The 18,361-nt window shown below is 55.3% G+C and overlaps 5 protein-coding genes across 5 annotated transcripts; 2 read left to right on the top strand and 3 right to left on the bottom strand.

The window, feature by feature from the left end:
- Positions 1 to 1,236: 1,236 nt before the first annotated feature.
- MONBRDRAFT_13917 (uncharacterized protein) lies at positions 1,237 to 3,448 on the bottom strand (the record flags this gene model as incomplete). Its single annotated transcript, XM_001742067.1, has 13 exons — positions 1,237 to 1,367; positions 1,496 to 1,552; positions 1,674 to 1,746; positions 1,827 to 1,930; positions 2,061 to 2,118; positions 2,200 to 2,284; positions 2,392 to 2,433; positions 2,522 to 2,584; positions 2,696 to 2,722; positions 2,812 to 2,878; positions 2,960 to 3,025; positions 3,121 to 3,240; positions 3,322 to 3,448. 13 exons carry the CDS (start codon positions 3,446 to 3,448, stop codon positions 1,237 to 1,239), a joined length of 1,020 nt encoding a protein of 339 aa, XP_001742119.1.
- Positions 3,449 to 9,114: 5,666 nt separating this feature from the next.
- On the top strand, positions 9,115 to 10,540 carry MONBRDRAFT_13613 (uncharacterized protein; the record flags this gene model as incomplete). Its single annotated transcript, XM_001742518.1, has 2 exons — positions 9,115 to 9,613; positions 9,987 to 10,540. The coding sequence occupies 2 exons, from the start codon at positions 9,115 to 9,117 to the stop codon at positions 10,538 to 10,540; spliced, it is 1,053 nt and encodes a 350-aa protein (XP_001742570.1).
- A 437-nt stretch (positions 10,541 to 10,977) lies between these two features.
- Positions 10,978 to 12,074, bottom strand: MONBRDRAFT_4844 (uncharacterized protein; the record flags this gene model as incomplete). The annotated part of the gene is made up of 2 exons (XM_001742066.1): positions 10,978 to 11,800; positions 11,923 to 12,074. 2 exons carry the CDS (start codon positions 12,072 to 12,074, stop codon positions 10,978 to 10,980), a joined length of 975 nt encoding a protein of 324 aa, XP_001742118.1.
- Positions 12,075 to 12,651: 577 nt separating this feature from the next.
- On the top strand, positions 12,652 to 14,999 carry MONBRDRAFT_4843 (uncharacterized protein; the record flags this gene model as incomplete). The annotated part of the gene is made up of 4 exons (XM_001742517.1): positions 12,652 to 14,194; positions 14,343 to 14,476; positions 14,562 to 14,786; positions 14,865 to 14,999. 4 exons carry the CDS (start codon positions 12,652 to 12,654, stop codon positions 14,997 to 14,999), a joined length of 2,037 nt encoding a protein of 678 aa, XP_001742569.1.
- Positions 15,000 to 15,826: 827 nt separating this feature from the next.
- On the bottom strand, positions 15,827 to 17,351 carry MONBRDRAFT_4842 (uncharacterized protein; the record flags this gene model as incomplete). Its single annotated transcript, XM_001742065.1, has 2 exons — positions 15,827 to 15,886; positions 17,058 to 17,351. The coding sequence occupies 2 exons, from the start codon at positions 17,349 to 17,351 to the stop codon at positions 15,827 to 15,829; spliced, it is 354 nt and encodes a 117-aa protein (XP_001742117.1).
- Between the last annotated feature and the right edge of the window lie 1,010 nt (positions 17,352 to 18,361).

Raw genomic sequence — 18,361 nt, 5'->3', positions numbered from 1 at the left:
GACGGAGGCACCCCCCCCCCCCCCCCCACACCACCACTCCTTGTCTCGAAACTCATGTCATGATCTTGTTGTTTTTTTGATGTTTGTCTTTGGTGCTGCTCTGGTCATTGGAACATCAACGACCCGAAAACGGAAGCGGAAAGCACATTATTCACAGTATACGTTGGCTGCGTTCAAGCTTTCAAGGCAAGTCACAGGGCCGCCAGCAACCCTGGTTGTTGATCACCGGATTGCAGCCTTCTGGCTCAACGGCGGGCACAGCTGTTGCTTGAAACTGAGCTAAAAGGGCTTTGAGCTCTGAAACCTGACGATGATGCAATGCAGAGCCATTTAGTTGGTCGGCACATCTTGATACGGGGGCCGTTTTCTGGCAGCACTTACCATATCTGGAAAGTGATTGGCCAGATTGTGGTGCTCGCAAGGGTCAGCGGTCATGTTGAACAAGCACCAGTCTGCGCCCGTGCACTCGGATTTGTTGAGCTACACCAACGGGAACGCAGAGACAATAAGCTTCATGAGTGCAATGCTACCCTCGGGATCGCGTGCCCACACAGATTTGGGTCCAGAAGAGCGCACCGGGGGAGGGGCGCCGCACTGCAGGGTGTAGGGCGTGTCAGAGGCGTTTTGACCTGCTGGTGGATACCTGCAATGGCCATGTGGATTGTTCAAAGGATGTAAACAGAGAGGAGTGTGATGGTTAAAGCAGCTCGAGAAAAAGCAAGAGGAGACTGTCAACGGACGAGATGCAAGGAGCAGGCACATGACGCACCATCCGGGCTCGGGTTCCAAGGGACCAATATTCACCAGCTTCATGTCACCCTTGGTGATGGCATTGCCGTGAATCGTGTTGTTGTCGTCGGCTGGGTGGGCTTCATGCAGGATCCATTCGCGCGGGGACGGCGCGCCTGGGTAGCACTCGGATCATCAGCTCAACAGCCTGCTTTCAAACGAGCGTTTTACGACTGGCCCCGTCTAATAACTGCCCATCTCGTGAACTTTAGGCATTGGTACATACAGGTGCTCAGCATGTTCCACACGTTCATGCCATCGCCAAGAATGTACGGGGGCTCTTGGTCGTCAATCAGTTGGTGCCAGTCGCCGCCGTTCAGCGCTGCCGTCAGCTATCGAATGTCACCCAATGCAACGGCATCAGCAGAGAAGCGCACAGAAAAAAACCCCTCTCATCACGCGCCGCTGTGCCTTGAAACGTCGGTGCGCAAGATGGCAACGGGCTACTCATACCAAGGAGGGCAGCCAGTCACTGGCATGCATCATGCCATGACAGTCCGTGCCTGGGTTCTCAATGCCCTTGCCAGCAATCATCCCGACCACTTGGGTACCACCGTTCCACAAAGTGTTTTTACCACCTGACAAATGCACGTGCCAACAACGTAGGCGGGTCTTGGTTGATCACTGTACGCGAGCGCAGCTGATTCCACCACCGACAACAGCCGATTTCGAGACTTCAACCCAGCGCCGGTGAACATCGACGCACCTCGAAGGGGATAATTGTTGCTCTCCGTGTTTTCGTCGTGTACGGGACCGCCATTGTCTGCACACGCACGATAGTGTTGACAGCGCAGCAGGGTCAGGTGTGCAGAAATCGTCATCGTGGATGCACACTGGCAGCAAAAAAAGGAAGCAAGTGAGTCTCGTCCAGCAGGTGCACCAACCAGAGGTAAAAATCAAAATGGTATTGTCGGCAATGCGGGATCTTTTCAAGGCATCAGTAATGTTGCCAACAGCCTAACGCCCGCCGTGTGAAAAATGGGCATGGCACCGCGGGCGGAGCAAGCTAGAATCCGCTGCAAACGATGCATGCGTACGTCGTCCAGGATGCTGGTCATGGCGGCCACATATTGGCGCTCGGAATTTGGGATGTGCGAAAAACGCGCCACATATTCTGCTGGGGCTTCCAAAGGCCAGTGCACTAGTATGCACACCGCACGCACGACCAGTTGGGAGAAGCAAGGCGGCAACAGAATCAACTGGTGGCGGGCAACAAGCTCGTGATTGAACATAAGCTGTGAGGACAAAGCCCACCCGAGCGCCAAGCGCACCGTTTTGGAAAGCTGTGTACAGGAAAAGTGGCTGCTCCGGGTCAGCCTCAAGTATAGTCTAGCAGCCACGGTCAGCAGGGTGGGCGCGAGCAGACGGGGCCGAACATGCTTCAATAAACGTGTACCGCTTTTGACTTACATTCACTGCACGCTCGGCAAAAATATACGTTGAGTATGTGTTGTTGTATTTGATTGCGCACTCTGTCCCGTCTTGGAAGTCATACCTGGTAGGGTGGGCCGGCAGGAAAAAAATGATTGGTTTCGAGAAGTCGGGCGATGCGTGGCGAAATCGGTGCACTACCAGCACAACACAACGGCCAGATCAACCTACCCGCCATGCGTATCGTGCGTGTAATAATCTTCTGCACCACTCCTAAGCTCGTGCAAAGGACAAAATCAGCCGCCGCGCGATATCGCGAGGGGGTTGAAGACAGGGATGCTCGAGCAAAGAGCAAACGTACCAATAGCCAAGATACTCATCAAAGCCACGACCCGTGGGCAGAGCCTTCTCAACGTTTTGTCCCCTGCAGGTCCAGGCAAGCGCAGGAAATACTGGAAGACGTCAGGCAAAAGGAGCTTTGAAGAAGGCAAAAACAAGGCACGGCTATCTTCAGGTCAGGCAGCAGCAAACGCACAAGTGCCATTTTCCAACAGCCGCCGTTCTAACCACATGTGAGCGCGAGTCAGCATCGCTTCCGAGCAGCAAGGGTTGGGTGGGATATGCGGTGCAAATCAAAGCGTGCTAGCGTACCGGTAGCCAAGCTTCTTGAGATAGGCTGGGAGCAGCGTGTAGCTGAGATTGAGTCGGAGGGCCGTGCCTGCACCGGGGGGTGGGGAAGCATTCAGGGTGTGATGCGTGCGCCTGCGAGCAAGACAGTGAATGTTGGTGTCCCCCACACCTTGGGCAAACGGCATATAGATGCCGGTATGAATCACGTGGCGACCGGATAGAAAGGTGGAACGGGCTGAAAGCATCGGCGCATCGCAGCATGAATGGATTCAGAGTGAGCCCCAGGCGAGCGGGGTTTGGGTGTGCGGCAGGAGCAGCAGCAGCACTGACTTGGTGTGCAGACGGGCTGGACGTGGTAATTTGTCAAATGGACGCCAGAGTGGGCGATTGCGTCGATGTGGGGCGTGGGAATCTGTGGTGACCCATGCAGGCTAACATCGTTCCATCCCACTACCCAGTTGATCAGTGAGCAAGATCCGCTGATCGTGAAAAGCCGACCAGACCGACGGAGAGCAAGCACGCCTCACTAACAATCATCAGCCACAATGAAGACGATATTGGGTCGCTTCGCCTCGCTGCCCGGCACCCCATCAGCAGCGCTTCTGGACAGGATACACAGCAAGCTGCCCACCACCCCCAGCATCAGCGACCGTGTCATGATGATGGCAGCCCTGGTCCGTTGCCGGTTCAGCTCGTTCCGAGTCAAGAAAAACACAAACAAATCCAAACACAATAAAAGTCTGACAATCGGTTCTAATTTATTTTACCGGGTATGATTTTAGAATCGAGTCTAAGAAGTGTGTAACGGTTTCCTTTGGCTGGCTCTCTCTCTCATTTTTGTCGGCTGTCGTTCTTGAGCTAGGAGGAGAGCCGCTTTCCGTGCCCTCATCCTCCTCCCCGCCTTGGACTCTGTGTGTGTGTGTGTGTGTGTGTGTGTGTGTGTGTGTGTGTGTGTGTGTGTGCGGTGAGCACTGGTGGGCCTCAGAATAGGGTAGTGGGCAAGCATCATGCTGGGGCAACGCAAAGACTTGGGAGTGAGCTGAGCGGTCCGGAAAAGAGTCGCGGCCAGCTGAGGCCGGCCCCGGTGATCGGTGGGACGATCGTTCCCCACTCCCGGAGCAAGAACAACAAGCCATGTCGTTTCAGATGGAGGCTGGGCTGGCCCAGATTGAAGCCAATCCAGAGGCCTTGGCTCGGCTTGAGGCTGCCGGTTTGCAACAGGCGGGAGACCTAGTGCATTACTCAGACGCCGAGCTTCGGCAAATTACCAAGCTGTCGGCCCGCGGTCTCGAGGAGCTCCGGGCTGCGGCGGCGGCGGTTGTGGCCCCATCGCTGCAGCAGGCAAGTCAATTATGGTCTCAACGCGAGCAGTGTATCTGCCTGGGCGTGGACGAGGTGGATGCCGTGTTGGGGGAAGCTTTGTCATCTGGCAGCTTGACCGAGTTTTGTGGAGAGTCCTCCTCAGGAAAGACTCAGCTCATGCTGCATTTGGCACTGGCTGCCCAAATACCCGCTCAGCCCAAACCTACTACAGAACCGAGCCCTCAAGCCGTGGCTTCAACACAGGCCAAGCCGCGCGAGGTGCTTTACATTAACACGGAAGCCAACTTTCCGTCAGATCGTTTGCACGAGATCTTGGCCGGGCAGCTGGAACTGCATCCGGAATGGCGGGGTCACGTCTCAACCGATCGTGTGCTTCTCATGAGCGCCGCAGATACAACAGCGCTGCAGCGGCTCTTAGAGGTCGAGGTACCTCGCGTGTGTGCTGCGCGTCCTGCCGTGCGGCTGATTATTATCGATTCGCTGGCTGCGATCTTTCGGGGGGATTTTCAACTGTCTGAAATGCACCATCGCGCCAACACCATCTTGGACTTTGCACGTCAGCTCAAGGCATTGGCTGCTGAGCGCAACTTGACCGTCGTCTGTACGAACCAGGTGTCCGATCACGTGGATGCGACGGGCCTTGCCGCGTTTTCTGGCGCCCGCGCCGTCGTTCCTGCCCTCGGCCTTGCCTGGTCCAACTGCGTTAATCACCGGGTTCTCGTACGGCGCACCACCCCGCGTGGCGCAAGCACCAGTTTGGCGCGCCGCACCATCACACTTGTTTTTTCCCCTTCATACCCCTCGAGTACGGCGCCTTTTGTCGTGTCCAGCGCAGGCATCACGACCCCATCAGCATGACCAAGCATGGGACACGCCACCCTCGCCCCCCATCAATTTAAACCACCCTGACCCTAACAACCTACCAAATCCTTTTCATATTTTCCCGGCCATCCTGTGTACTTGGTCGTTGAGTCCCGGCCATCCTGTGCACTTGGTCGTTGATCCAAGAAAAAGAAACACCCCACATCCACACACTCACAACCAAAGTCCCATCCGCACGTAAAGCATGACAACCCCACATCCATGAAATTACAACTGGCCATCTGCTTCTTGTTCTTGTGTGTGTGTGTTGTTCTTCTTCATTTGGTTTTTGGTTTTTGGTTTTGGCAGGGCGGGTGGCGACCACCTGATGCTACACCACGGTGACCCATCACCGATAATGGACGGGTGCGCTTTCTGATGCCGTTCACAAGGACCACCTTCTTGCCCTCTTCCCTTCTTGTCGATTGGGACCGTACCATTCGGCTCCATTCGGCTCCATTCGGCTCTTCCATCGCTTCGTGCCGGGGTATCTGAGGACGTTGGTTAGGTGTCCCTCTTTTTAACCCGACCTTTTCAACATGGCTGGTGCTGCTGCTCCAGCGCCGCTGTTCGACCGGCGGCGTTCTCTTCCCCTTCTTCTTCTTCTTCTTCTTCTTCTTCTTCTTCTTCTCATCAGTCTTTTCTCGGGTGCCGTGGCGACTTGCCCCGTTGTACCGCCGCGCTTTGATGGACAAACCTGTTCTGGGAGCCTTGAAACCCTAGCAATGTGCAACGTCACCTGCTCTCCTGACGTGCCCCTGAGTCTGCAATGTCAAGGCGACACCTGGACCGGGTCCTGTTTACCCTCCAGCGCACTGCGCAATTGCCGTCCTCATCAGATCTTGCCTCGTGGGGAGTATGATTGGTATTGTTCCAATGCCCAGGCCATACCACGAGGCCTTGCTTGGGATATCACATCCTTCGCTGTCTCTTTCCCGCCAGAAACTGAGATGAGCCCCAGGCTGGATCGATTGGCCAATCTTACGCAGCTCACCGTGCTCACTCTTTTCGAATTGACCGACAAAGTCTCCCCTTCAAAGCTGCCAGAGCTTCCGGCACTCAGCTTTATCGAGCTCGTCGATTGCGTCCGCGCCGCACCCCTCTATCCCGTGGCTCCCAGGCTGAAAGGCTGGTCTGTACGTGGGCTGGAATCTAATCTGGCTCTGAATTTGACAATCCTGGCCACAAGATACCCTCTTTTGGAATACTTGCGCTATTCAGACAACACGATATTCGACTTGGTTTGGGCAGAAGTCCCACCCGTATTTCCTCACATGCGTTATCTCGACAGCTTCTGGGTTCAAGACATGGCATCCCTGCGAGGGCTCAGCCTTTCCTTTCCTCATCTGGAGTACTTTCAAATCACTGCCGTTACCGGCCCTGCCCAAATCGATCACACCGTCTTGCCTCAAGCCGGGAGTCTTCGGACCATGCTGATTGGCATCACTTCATTTGACACTCAAGTCCGGGCCTTGGCGTATGATGCTTGGTGGCGAATCCTCAACATAACGGACCTGCTGCTGACCCCACCGGATGAGGATCCCATCACCATCGCCTCATCAGATCTTACCTGTATCGGTATGGTCAACCCCACGGCGGTTTTGGCTCTCCACTGCAACTGTTACGACCCGCCCTATTCCGGTGCTCCCTTCTGTCCACCCCCCGTGATGCCACGACTTTCTTGTTTGTCTGCGCCCAACGTTCACCTCGATCCAACGGAAATATGTGACGGCACCGCCCAATGTCCCGATGGGGAGGATGAAGCTGGATGCCGCTTTCGAATCGCTTTCATAGACTCGCAGACCATCACCCCGGAATGGCCCACCTTTGCTTGCTTGCAGGGCGCCAACATGTCTGTAGTGCGCGGCGTTGTCCGTTCTGACTCCCAATTGGCACTCAACCAAAGCTGTTACGAATGGCACGGCGTCGTGCGCAGCTGGCACACGCTGGAGCTTCACGCCGGCATAAGCACCAGCCGGTCAGTTGCATGCGCTGATAACTCAAAAGCAAATTTCCCCCGCTTAATGTAAAGCCGGCCCGTGTTCTCACACTTCCATGCGCTTGCTCTAGCATGATTTTAAATCGAGATGCGTCTGCGCCCTACGTCTACATCAGCGCCACCGCCCGTGACCATCGACAGCTCAACACCGATGCCAACATTACTGGCACGTATCGCGTTGTCGAGGGGAACATGCTTGGTATCGCCGGGAGTCCTGCGCAAACTTCGGATGTGCTGCCAGCTCGTCAGACTCCAGAAGAATTTGCCGCCGCTTATGATGCCTTGATCTATCACCCCACCACTTCCTCGTCGACGACGCCGTTCGGATCTTTGAGCTCGGTTGCACCGCAAGCCACTGGCAGTCAATCGCGGGCTTCCACCATCCTCTTGGTTGTCATTGTTATTGTTGTCCTTGTTTCTCTCAGTCTAGGTGCTGCCGGCTTCCTTTGGTTCAACCGTCGAACCGAGGCCAGCCAGGTCAAGGTGTCTGTGCAAGCCAACATCCGGTTTCTCCGCCAGGTCTATCCGCAAGCTAACTTTGAAGATCTTCCCAGAGCTTGGCTTCAGCTGTTGAACCAGCGGGCACGCCCCACACATATTGGCCCAGCCATCGAAAACTCAGCCTTCCGGCACTGCCAATTTCGCGGACAACCAGCGCTGTGTGTGCGTTGCAGCAGAGACCTTCACCCGGCTGCCCGTCAGCGTGCGTGGGCTCAAGCCGCGCTTCACGCTATGACACAGCGCAGTTCCTACATCTTATCGCTACAGGCCTTTACAACCAACACCGATCAGACTGGGCTCCTGCTTTTCGAAGGGTCGGCCACAGCAGTTACTTTGCAAGCACACTTGGCCTCTGTGGCTCCTCTGGCGCTTGCCCAAAAGCAGAGCATTCTATTGCAGGTGCGAACGCGTGCGCGCGCGTATGTGTATGTGTGTGTGGCATGGTCGCGGTGAGGGTTTCCATGACACTCGGCATTCAGCCAGTTCACATCTCATCGATCGCTTTCTCACATTATTTCTGCTTATCGTGCCGATAGCTGGCGGCCGGGTTGTCTTTTCTGGAGGATTTGAAGCTGATTCATGGTCGTGTCTGTACCGAAAGTGTCCTCGTGATGAACAATGCCCCGCTGGTCAAGCTCTTCGGCTTTGCAACACCCACTGTGCCAGATCAAGAGGACCTAGCTATCAAGCCGGAAAGCCATACAATCGTACCTGTGTGGGACCCAGCGACGTGGGGCAGTACGCGGTACTTTGCCCCTGAGCTTCTGTTGTGCCCACATCCCACCAACCCCGGCGACGTTTTTAGCTATGGGGCTTTGATGTACGAGGTGATGGCCAATGGCACCCCCATTTTTGCCGGATTGGATGGCCAGCAAGTGCTCATGCGACAACGGCAAGCACAGCTGCCACCCTTGCCTCAAACGCACAACTTGCCGGCTGCTACCGCGCTCTATACTGAATGCATCGCGGCAGATCCAAAAGAGCGCCCCGCATTTCGTAGCATCTACCAGCAACTTTTGCAATGTGAGTGGGCATTCGAGCATGAGGAGAAGCTGAGCTTTCCCAATTTGCCCGTTCAGGTGCGACGGCGACGGGCGCTGGCGAGTGGATTTGATGCCGTGCAAGTTGTGACAAATGCTGCGCAGCTGAGCCACACCTCTTTAGTGGCCTTGGTTCGACGTGACCAGGACTCGGCCACTTGGACAAATTCGTGTCGTCTTGCCAACCAGCTGCGACATCCCCACCAGCAGTTTGTCATCTCTCACACGCGCCTTTATGGGGACGAGGGGTGGGAAGAAGCTTTGGTTGTGCAAGACTTTCCTATCTTGACACAATTGGCCCCAACGCCGGCTGTTTTTCGACTCCGGCAATGGTTATGCGCCCAGCTCCTTTCCTGGCTCGATTACATGGCACACCGTGGTCTAGCAGTGAGTGGTCTGAGCCTCAGCTGTTGTCGGGTTGGTGCCGGACTGCTCAAAGTTTCAGGCATGCACATCAAGCACGTTCCGGAGTTGGCACAAGCTTTTCGTGAAGCTCTGGCTCAATTGCAAGGCGTGATCCGAGAGGCCGGCGTAGCTTTTGGACATGCCTTTGCCAGCGATCGTTTGGTCCAAGACGTGGTACGTCGCTGCGACGTTGTCATGGGGTCGCAGCAGCTCGTGGCCGATTTTCGCCGCCTGGTCGTCGATGTGGAAGAGCTCTGCAACCCACAGCGCAATTTTTACATCAATTATTCACGTCTGAAGTTTGTGCGCAATCTGGGAGCCGGTGCCTTTGGCGAGGTTATGTTAATGGAGTTGGAGGGTATCAGCAGCGAGGATCAACGGAAGCAGCGTCTGGTGGCCGTCAAGCGCTTGCTCGATTCCGAAGTGAAGGACGAGTTTGTGCAGGAAATGACCACGATGCGAAAATTAAAGCATGCCAATTTGGTACAATTGCTGCACGTGGTGGATGACGACGCCCATCCCGGCCTGGTGATAGAGTATCTGGATGGTGGCTCCCTCGCTGATTGGCTGGACGACCACCATGCACGTCCGCTTGACACAGACTTGTCCATCCATGTTCTCCATTCCATCGCAAACGGCATGGCTGAGCTCGTGCGCTGCGGCGTGGTGCATCGTGACCTTGCAGCTCGCAATGGTTTGTATGTGCATCACATTGTTTGTTGGTTGACAAAAGGAAAGGTGGTTGGCGGGAAGAAGGAAGATGTTCCCATGTGCACATTGTCTATGACCTAATGTCATTGTTTCGCCGTTCGTCTCCGACGCAGTGCTTGTTTCAGGCGACCTTAGCTCCGTCAAGGTCAGATCGCGACAAATTGCAATGTTTGAATGCACAAGGCGGCATTGCTTTTGTTCTTATTTATTAATTTTTTTTTTTTTTTTCCAATCTCACGATGCTCATTTTCTTGGGTCGATATCCAGGTGTCAGACTATGGCCTGAGCCGAGCCACAGCTGTATCTCATGAAGGGGCCTCCGAATACTACCGTGCGTTCTCGACAAACCATCCGAGGTGACTTGCGGCAGTTACAACTCACGACCCGTGGTCTTCAAATAGGCATTCAGACTTCGCGGCCCTTGCCCTTGCGGTGGCTGGCGCCGGAAATGCTCAAGGACAAGATGGCCAACGAAGCTACTGATGTGTATGCGTATGGAGTTTTGATGCACGAACTTTTTGAAGATGATTTGCCGCTAGCCCATCTTGACGATGCAGCTTTTATGGGACTACTTGTGGAGCTTTCCCGCAAAAGTTCGGGGTTGATTCGTCAGAGAAGGTCTAGCCTAGGATCTTCCGGTGACCATGTGGAAATGCAAGCTCGAGCTCCCGCCTTTGAACCGCCCGCTCACTGCCCCCCGGCATTGGCAAGCGTGATGAGATGGTGCATCGACCTGAATCCAATGCATCGCCCCACCTTTGCCCAACTTCAGGACAAGTGGGTTGCGGTGGGCGTGTCGCAGGCGGCTGCCACGCCCACTGCTTTACCGGCTTCTCAGGCAACCCCACGCTTAATATTGAGCCCAAGCCCGACATTAGAGGACACGAATCAAAGCGAGAGTCGGCTTTGAGGCGAACATGACGCGGAGGGACACCAAGCTGGTGTCATGCCACAAACAGGCATTGGTTGTAAACGATCAAAGTCGAGGCTTTCCAGAGATTGCCGTTGTGTTTCACAACATCCTGATCATTACTGATCATCATTCATCATAATAATTAATTATTGGATTTATCTTACCCGCGCAGCGGGTTCTAATGCAACATTTCTGTAAATCAAAGGGTGCGTCACCAAGCGCGGACCCTGAAGCTAATGCAGTACACTGCTGCCGCAGATCTCAGGGAGAAGATGGACGAACGTTGCGTTTTAACGATTTAAACATCCAGCGTCGGGTCTTTGATGGCAGGTGTGCCCTCATACACGCGACGGGCAAAGGTCAGCAACTCGTGATCGATAGCATTGCGGCGGCGAATCTACCGGCAGGGTTGGGCCCCAAGAGAAAATGCGGTGTCAGCCTGGTTGCTCTCCACCCTGACCGATCAACCCAAAAAGCATGTGATCACAGACCTCTGAAAGAAGGACCTCGTCCAGGTGCTTGATCTGCAGGTTGGTCGGAGTAGAATGGGCTGGCATTGCTGAGCTCTCAATGCCACGGGTGCCGTGCTCATGCGGCTGATAGCGCTTGCTCGTTGTCATGGCATGAATGTGCTTGGAGGCGTTGTGATGTGGCCACAGGTAGGCGAGCCAGCGCAGAAAAGGATTCAAATCCTCTTGAAACCCCCAGAGGTCAATTGCCGAGATCAAGTGGCGTTTGGCAGAACCGAGCGATGCGTTTGTAATGGGATGCCAGACGGGCGCGACAAGTGCACCCGCCGGACCCATGGCCTCGCCAGCCAAGTAGCCAGTCATGATGTTGTCGAGCGCCCGCTGTGGAGATGCCCTATACCAGCGTGCAAAAGCACTCGGGTTGGCTGGTCGACGGAGGTAGTTGTAGTAGGACAGCAGGCGTGAGGCAGGATCTCGCAGAATGGTCACGGCTAGCACATCTCGCCGCATGGCAAAGGTGACATCCAATCCAGCATGGGTGAGCACATAGCCGCAAGCCGCTGGCCTTCCACCGGTGCACTGCGTGGCTGAGGTCGCATTGTAGACTATAAAGCAGTTGGATAGATCCAAATGCCGATGGCAGCGCAAGATGGAGCGGTCGGCCGCATTGTCCTGACTTGTGGCAACCGCGTCGAGGAAGGCATGTAGCATGGATGTGCCCGCGGTTTTTGGGACATGCAAGAAGTACAGAGTCGAAAGTGCTCCAGAGGGCGAAGGTGTTGCAACCCTGTCAGGGTCAAGAGCGCGAATAACCAGAGCAGAAGGATGTTGAGGCAGAGGCGAGTTTCGACCTGGCAAGCTTACATGCAAGCAAGCGCTGTGGAGCCAAGTGAAGGAGACGCTACTAACCGATGTCGCTTGAGTTGATCTAGACGGCGCGTGACCACAACTTGAGCAGCCTTGACCTCATCATCACACCTGTCCACCTTGCCTGCCTGCTCAGGGGCCGGTGCAGCGACCAGAATCAGCGCGAAAACCACGGCGAGGATCCCTGCTGCCATCCTTGCAGCCGACAGAAATGAAACACAACACACACACACCACACACACACACACACACACACACACAAACGTCAGATAAAAAGCAACGCCATGTTACACTTGGTAGTCGTTGTGGCTGACTTTGCCTTGTTTTGTGGCGACAATTGACGGTGGTCTCGGAGATCAGGTATCGCGCCGCTGGCCTCTATCGTGTGGTGAATGCGGGTCAAGGGGAACTGGTGCTCCTGGTGGGTTTGTTCCTCTGATCTCTTTAGTTTTACTGGATGGTCAAGTCCACGGGCTCGTCAGGCTCCGCCATCCCCTCCTGGTGCAGCTAGGAGGCTTGTTCAAGGCAGGCGATCTGATCGAAACGCAGCTGAGAACTGAGCGACTGGCCAGTCCCGTCCTACTCTTGCCCCTCGGTCTCTGCTCATGATAGCTGATACTTTAGCGATGTGGGAATCGGTGCCAGCTAGGATCACGTGTAAACCGGCTTGAGAACCCACCCAGACAGCGCACCCGACTCAAGTCGCGTGTGCGCAGTCCCTGGGGGGGAATTTGCCCGTGGCTTTCGTGGTGGTGACAATAACGGCGCATCATGTCGCGTCGCCTGGACATGCTGGCCTTGGAGGCCCTCGTCCACGAGTCGGATGCTGCGTTTAAGAATGCTTCCAGTGGCGGCGTACGCATCGGTGCGAGTGCCAATACGGCAGGGGGCAGCACACCTAGCCCGCGTAGCAGCAGCCAACGATCTTCCTACATCGCGATCGAACCGACGGGCAGCCCCCGCGTCAGTAGCCAGCGCTCTTCCTACATGATGGGCCCCGATATCGGTGGGCTCACCCGCACGCGCTCTGCTACGGCAAGCCCAAATCAGGCTCGCGCAAGTGGGGTGCAGAAGTTGCCCATGCCCACGCACCTCTTCGCCCACGACTCGCCAGCCGTTGAGCGACAGCCCAGCTTCTTTGATCAGATGCCCCCAATGGTTGCCCACCTACCTCCAGAATTCGAGCGAGGCCGCTCGCTTCACCGTCCTCCCATAAGCGAACAACTACGCGCATCCAACAGCATGGGCAATCTTAGCTCGCTGACTTGTATGTATCTCTCGCGCTTGCTCGCTTCACGTGCACAACCCCCTCCTTTGTCGCCTCTACTCATGTTCAACCCGTGGTTCTTTCACACGCTTTGCCGTGTAGTTACAACTCCATCGCCGACTCGTTCAACCCGTTCAACTCGCTCGCCTGGTCGACCGTCTCTTCGCACCAGTGGGAACATCCGTCCCCTCAGCCCTCGTTCCAACTCGCCGCGCGGCCGAAACGCGCAGCGCATCACCACCTTTGGCGTCGATGGCGCATCAACAGTCACCTCGACGTCACCACACTCAAACTCACGCGTGTCCTCAGCTAGAGCCTCACTAACCTTGAGTCGTGGCGACAGCGGCAGTGACATCTTTTCTGCTCGACCGCGCCTCCCATTGGGATCAGATTGGAGCTATGACGGCACTGCGCGCAGTCCATCCGTAGCCAGTGACAGCACCGTCGATCAAGCCCCCCGCAAGCGCCACTCTACCTCCTCGCTGCCGGGCACTGCCAGCAGTCGTACCCACCCGCGCCGCGCCGCATCAACCGATCTCCTCTCGCCTGCTGCCAGTACCAGCAAGACCCTGTCCAGTCAGGGCCTCCTTGCTGCGGTTGCCCTCCTGGCTGATTTGTCAGATGATGAAGGCGGTGAAACAGATAGCTTGGATGTCTTTTCCGGCAGTGAAGTGCGCGAGGGAGAAGATAGATCTTCTCAAGTAACGAAGCAGTCTGTCCTGGATTTTGGACGACCGCCGCTCGCGCCTACTCAACCCGAGCCAGAGCAACATGGTTCAGCTGCTACCCCGACTTCTGATACTCTCGGCCAGCATCAGGCCGATTCGATCGACACAGCTCAAGACGATGCACCAGGGATACATCGGGGCGACCGGACACGCACACGCACCGTCAGCTTTAGTGATGATGCGTGGGAGGACTTTGATCTTCTTGGGGAGAACACGGCCGAGTCAGACCCAACGGAGGTGCCAACTTTTGCAGGCGAGGTCGCATCCGCCGAACCCGAGCCAAGCGTAGAGCTTGATGATGCAACTCCTTTACAAACGGGTACGCTGCGCACGGGAGGAGACATCGGGCCCGTGGCCTGAGGATCTATGTTCTTGGCTTGACCCTGGGCTTTGCTTTGTTGAGCGATTGTTGACTTCTTTGACTTATCGAAGCGGACTGCCATCTCACCTTGTGTTATGTACTCCAGCCTTTTCAAAGGCAAGCGAGATTCCACCCCTTCCCACCATTATTGAGCCAGAGCTGCGCCATGGCCCCACAACCTCGCTGGACCCAAGCTCAACAGATTCTCAAGACTACTCCAAGCAGCGGCATAGCATCGAGGTGAGCGCTTGCTACTCGGCCGAGACCAGATCTCAGCTCCGTCTGTGCCTTTCATTGACAGCTCACACTGTGCCGTGCTACTTAGCTTGGGAAACACCTGCATCGACGTGATGGAAATGAGCTGCTTTTTGCTGCCATAGCTGCCGTACGCCAGCATGGCGACACGCAGATTGCCCAGCCGACCACGATGCTACCGACTGATCCCAAAATGTCTCCATCAGCCGTGTTCATGACACATTGGCGCGGGGACAATACTATTCTGGCTGATGCCCAACCACGCCCCCTCATTTGCACATGGCGTCTTGACTTGGTGAGCGACTGGGCGCTCCAAATGCGCAAGGCTCACTTCAAAATATTGAGCTCATTTTTTTTTTTTTTTTTCCTTTAGCCGTGCGAGCCCGGATCACGGCTGGCACGGTACCCTTGCAGCACCCCTGAATGTCTTTCTTTCGTGGATGAAGACCTGGCGGCAGAACTTGCATCGCCCCACGTGCTACCTGGCGATACGTTTCTACACCGGTAATGAATTTGATCTCAAAGCACGCAACAACAGTGCGGTGGAACGGAACCTGCGTTCCTATGATTGCAAGCTCTCTTTGACCACGTCGCTCACCCACGGCATGAACTTATCCGCCTTCTAGGGCACAAGTTAAGGAGGAAGAACTAGTTTCCGCCGTGCTAGCAACGAGCCCGCCTGGTCAGTGGGATACCTCCAAAGCAACTCGCCATGCTTCGCCGGCATGATTCAAATTATCCACTGTCTGACTTGGAGCTGTTTTGTCCTTTGCATGTTTCAGCTTCGGCACTCCTTCGACTGGCGCAGCTCATGCGTCTAGGACAATCACCCGTTGCCGAGGTTTTGCCAGAGTTTTTTCACGATGCTTTATTAGTGCGGCTGCCTTCGGAAGCCCGAAAGCATGAAGTCGATCTGACCTTTCATTACAGCCAGCCCACTCTCGGCGTGAGTTGCACAAGACGGGCAGTTTGCATCTCCATCAACTTTTTTTTTTTCTTTTTCATTACTGGCCGCGAGCTTTCGAGGCCAATTTCAGTGCGTCCACTAGCACAAGGCCACTCACCCTCGAATGGTAATAGGAGCCACAGCCCGCGTGGAGTCAGCGCATTACTGAGCGGGTCGAGCAACTCCAAGGTCTCTTTACGACTCTGATTGATCATTTGAGCAAAAGCGTGACGCATGATGAGGTTTGTTGCGACGACCCTTTCGTTTTCATCGAGCAAAGGGTTCGAGCCTCAAAAACACTAACGCCTCACCTGCACGATACTCTGATGTAGGTTCTCAGCACTCAGCTTCAGATCGATGGGGTACTGTTGCGCGCGAGCTTCCTGCCTCTAAGCAAGGATTATTTTCTTGTGTTCGTCGTCGAAGCGTCCGTCATCAGCCTGGCACACCTTGTTGCGCGACAGCGAGACTTTTGCTCAGTCATCGCCCAACTGCATGGATCTATTGAGGTATGTCACTAGTCGATGCTCAACTGCCCCGGATTGAGCTTGGCCAGAAGCAGCAGGCTTGTGTTGATTTTGAAGAGTGCTTTGCTGATAACTGGCGCTGGGCGTCTGTCGACGTGCTATCACCCCCTAGACTTTGCTCTTGAATGAACAAGGCCAAGCACTTTTGACACAGCACCTTTACTTGCTCTTTCTACAATTGGCCGATGACGCGTTGGCACGATTAGACCCAGACACTGTTGGGCACCAAACGTTCGGCGGCGATGGCATGCTATGCTCACGGTAAGAAACAACCGTGTTGGCTCGGATTGTTTGATGCGATGCTAAAACTTGACTCAATCCTACCCGTGGCCGTGAGTAGTTTGCCTTGGGGCCAAGCTGCAAGCTTGCCTTCAGCACTGAAGGCACAACTTACGCGAGCATTGTCTCAGTGCTATCACAACTTTGATGGCGTTGTGTCATCCATCACCGGGGTCGCGTGCATTCATCGTTCTCTCCTGCTTCAGAGGTCAGCCCAGCCCCATGTGTTGAGAGCTGTGGTGACCGCACCAAGGTGCTCATGAAAACACGTGGAACTTGACTTTGCAGCACATTGAGCCGGACCTGTGAACAAAGGCTTGGCACGGTCTTGGCCCACCTGCATATTCTCAGTACCACGTCCCGCTCGCGCCTCGCCCTGCCACGACTGACAATCGCGCTACCGGGTCTCCAACCCGGGGAGTCCTGGCTCGTCCACTTGGACGGTACCTTTGCTATTGTGCTGGTGCAGCATACACTGGCCGACTCGCCCGCACTAGGTGGGCTTCCGAGTGGTTGTCTTGATCCATGTGTTGCTCGAGTAGTCTTGCGTTGGTTGCCTTTTACGCATGCATCTCCTCGCCATGATTAACGCGAGCCTGCGCTCGAGTCCACTTGAATTGCAAAGACAGGCTCACCCTTGTCCGCCTTATCGCTTTGTTGGGAACGAGATAGATTTGTCGCGTGCGCCAGCAATGGAGAGGGCCTTGGATGACCTGAAGCGCGGCAAATTTCTTGAAGCGGTGGACGAGCACTTGTTTCGAGTAAGTGCAGCCTGGCTCATGCTGGAAGCAATCTTGGCCAAGACCCATCTTACCCTGCGGGTGTTGATTCGCCTACGCTTGATGAAGCCCAAAAAGCCCGAGCTACAGGCCGTTGTTGATGCAAATGCCCCTGAAGCCACCCACTCAAGCACGATGCTGAATTCACCGGAGCCAGCAGGCCTGTTCAGGCTTGCGTCGCAGACCGTGTTATCACCTTCCGATGGTGATTCATTGCTTTCTTCGCGCACAACAAGTGCATTTGCCACGCCCGTCGGCGAGGTGAGTCGAAGTTGCATCTCTTCCCTGCCATACGTATCACACAGCCCTTTAACATTGAGCTTGGTCATGCATGCCTCGCAGCGCGAGCGTAAAAGCCTGGTCAAACGCTTGGTAAAGCGCAGCACTCGTCATCTTGAAACCCATGTACGTAAACCTCCGTGCTCGTCAAAAAAAAGAGTCTCATTCCTGGCGCGTGACTTGAACAGAATCATTTGCCAGCGCTGATCCTTCAATCTGATGGCGATGTAGATATTGAACGCGCCCGGTGTGTTGGCCGCAGCACAGGGGCCCAAGCTTTTGCACTACGCACTACATGACACGAAGCATGACCTATTGGTCACTTCAGAGACGCAACAATTCCACGCAGCCCGTTCGCCGCTTCAGCTTGAGGTACACGTCCTGATCACACACACTCCAAACACCTCCTTGCCCGGAGAAAAAAGGAAACGCTTCGCAACAGGCTCAATCTTTCTTCACACGGTGCCTGGCTACATAGGTACTACGGCGCTTCCAATCTGCCTGCCAGGATATGGCCGATGTGCAGCCGACCGAGGCATCGAGACTACATAGCCCGCCCGTATCACCAAGCAGGATCAAGTGTCATGTGCCCTTTCGAGGTACTGGCCGGACCATTCAGTACAGGGAGTGTCTTATGGCCTTTGCTGTGCGGACTGAAGGAGCGCCTGCGCCCAGCCAAGACCCGGACGTTGTGGCTGAAGCCAAACAGACCGAAGGGCGTTCAAGCAGGCCCACTACACGAACCAATCCAGCACAGCGAGCGCGGGGGTTCAAATCGGGAGATGCACTGTTGCCCGCCTCGAGTGGGCTGGGTCAACGGCAAGCCCCCCGATCGTTTGTGGTGCAAGGGGTGCAGAGTTCGACTGCCCAGCTACGCGGATACATTTGCCAGGCGGACTGGCCAATTGGAGATTCAGCGATAGATGTCGCGCGAGACATCCTCCGTAACCGTCGCGCTGCTCCTGTCTAATGAAGGAGCATTGGTGTTGTGCGGGTGCCTCCGGCCGAGCCGACTCGCATACCAGGACGATAAATTGAGAGGATGTCAATTGCATCGTCG

The sequence above is a fragment of the Monosiga brevicollis genome, genomic scaffold (assembly GCF_000002865.3).
Source record: "Monosiga brevicollis MX1 MONBRscaffold_2 genomic scaffold, whole genome shotgun sequence".
NCBI classification, from domain to species: Eukaryota; class Choanoflagellata; order Craspedida; family Salpingoecidae; genus Monosiga; species Monosiga brevicollis.
This window is presented reverse-complemented; position numbering and strand designations above follow the sequence as displayed.